At 32.8% G+C, this 2,221-nt stretch overlaps 1 protein-coding gene across 1 annotated transcript; it reads right to left on the bottom strand.

The window, feature by feature from the left end:
* Positions 1-1,522: 1,522 nt before the first annotated feature.
* LOC124375131 (esterase FE4-like) lies at positions 1,523-2,113 on the bottom strand (the record flags this gene model as incomplete). Its single annotated transcript, XM_046833239.1, has 2 exons — positions 1,523-1,734; positions 1,957-2,113. Coding segments are annotated over 2 exons (369 nt in total), but the record flags the coding sequence as incomplete, so codon positions are not given.
* Positions 2,114-2,221: the final 108 nt, after the last annotated feature.

Here is a 2,221-nt window from a genome sequence, read left to right as displayed (position 1 = left end):
TAAATTTAAATTATGAATTCAAATCATTTTGAGGAAAAGAATTATTGTTTTTATTTCATGGTTTTTTTCATGAAAAATCTCATTGCTGCAAAGATTTTTCACAAAAATAGACAGATTTTTCAGAATACTTTTTTACATAAGTGAACCAACAACTGCTATAATTCAAATACTGGATAGTATTTTTTCCTTTAAAATTTTTTCCCCCCGAGGGCATAGGCCCCGGTAAAATTGTCCGAAAAAACTTATCTGAGTACGGGCCTGATTGTTATGTAGTAATTGCTTTAAATTAATGAGTAACCTATTAAATATAAATGATAGTTCAAATTATTCTAGCATTTTATTTATAAAAAGTTTGTATTTAATTTCAGTCTATCAAAATTCGAAAATGATAAAATTTGTGATCATGTAAAGTACAGGCAAACAATTTTATGACATTATATCCAATGACCAGTTCTAATATTACCATTGGCTGTATTTAGCAAGCACTAGCTATTTAATGTACTTAGTTACTACACTCAGCAAGATGTCTATATTTCTGGTTATGTATTGATTTGTTTAAAATGACCAGTATTTGTATGTCATAGATATGAATTTTTCTTGCTATAAATTTTTATATGTGTGTGTACATCTAAATCAGACTATACGTATAGTTTCTAGTACGGTTTATATTACTATTTGTACTGAATTGAGATTAAAGTTTATATTGTTTACCACCCTATAGTAGCATGAGGCACAGTAATGGACCTTTGACTTTAAGTGCTTAACCTCTTAAGCACGTAAAGTCAAAAAATAATTAAGCCCTTAATTATGGAGAAATAATTAGAGCCATGATAACAATTGGCTATATATGACAAAACCATCTCACATGTTCATAGCTTCTTTTGCTCATATCCCAGTAGTTCCTTTGGTGAGTTAATTATATCCTGAAATTTTCTGAACTCTTGCAGTGTCCTGTGGAACCTGTTGTTAACCATCGTGTAAACTATTTTCAAGTGAAACTACTTCTGCACCATATAAACACAACACCTAACTTCTGGAGTGTCATAGTTGGTTATGATGAACAGTACCTTAGAGTGCTTTAGAATTTTGACTTGCAATATGTAATGCATTTAAAATTGACACTACATCAGTGGCAGCCTATGTAGTTACAATATAACATGTCCATTCTATGAACAGGTATCTTATAAATAAGATGGTAGAATATAAATGTATAAATCATACATTTGGAAGGAATGTATAACATGTAGGTACAATATATACTACAAATACAATAATAATGATACATAAATTATATTATGTTTGGATAAGTAAGCACATGATTGTCAATATGGTCGCATTGACTGTTTATACTTCAAATGTGCGTTTTTGTGCACGATGAATTTGTTGCTAGTTCATCAATTGAGTACCGATTTTATTTCCGCAAATTTGATACGCCACTTGTTATACACCATGTATCGGAGTTTTTCTAATGCAACAAATTCTTGCACCATGACATGAGACATGCATAAATTTTAAATGTGGCTTATAGTAAGTAGAGCTGATACATACCTACAGATCGAGGGGAAAGGTAGTGGTAATGTACACTGGCCCCTCCAGCTGACATCCCAGTTATGGTAACACTGCTGGGGTTTCCACCGAAGGCAGCCACATTCCGCTGCAACCACGCCAGTGCCATTGCTTGGTCCTTCAGTCCGTTGTTACCAGGAACCACTTCATCCTCTGTACTCAAGAATCCTGAATATAACAGTAATCATCATGATTGGTCTTAATTGTCAGTTTTACATGTTCATGCACAATGGGTCAATAAGTTAGTAAGTTAAGGTCAGCCTTAATGATATCAGTGAAAAGACATTTTTATATGTATTAGAGACCAAATTTCAAAATTGATTGTTATTTCTGTTAACACATTAATGTTAAATTTTTTTTCAAAATGTATATATAAGAAAGGTTACCAACCAAGAGGGCCAAGACGGTAGTTGATAGAAGCATAAACAACATCGTGGTCCAGCAGGTACCAGGGCATGTAGAGGTGACCCCCTCCATAGGTGAAGGCCCCTCCATGGATGTATACAATAACATCCTTCAAGTCTGTAGTTTTCGAACTGCTGGGAAGCTAAAATCAGTGCAACTTTAAACCAGTAAAATGTCATTGTGAAGAAGTTAATAATTCGCATTATTAAAATACCAGAGAGTTGAAAAACTATTTTTTTTAGTTTTAATT

This window comes from Homalodisca vitripennis, unplaced genomic scaffold (assembly GCF_021130785.1).
Source record: "Homalodisca vitripennis isolate AUS2020 unplaced genomic scaffold, UT_GWSS_2.1 ScUCBcl_13971;HRSCAF=24468, whole genome shotgun sequence".
Lineage (NCBI taxonomy): Eukaryota > Metazoa > Arthropoda > Insecta > Hemiptera > Cicadellidae > Homalodisca > Homalodisca vitripennis.
This window is presented reverse-complemented; position numbering and strand designations above follow the sequence as displayed.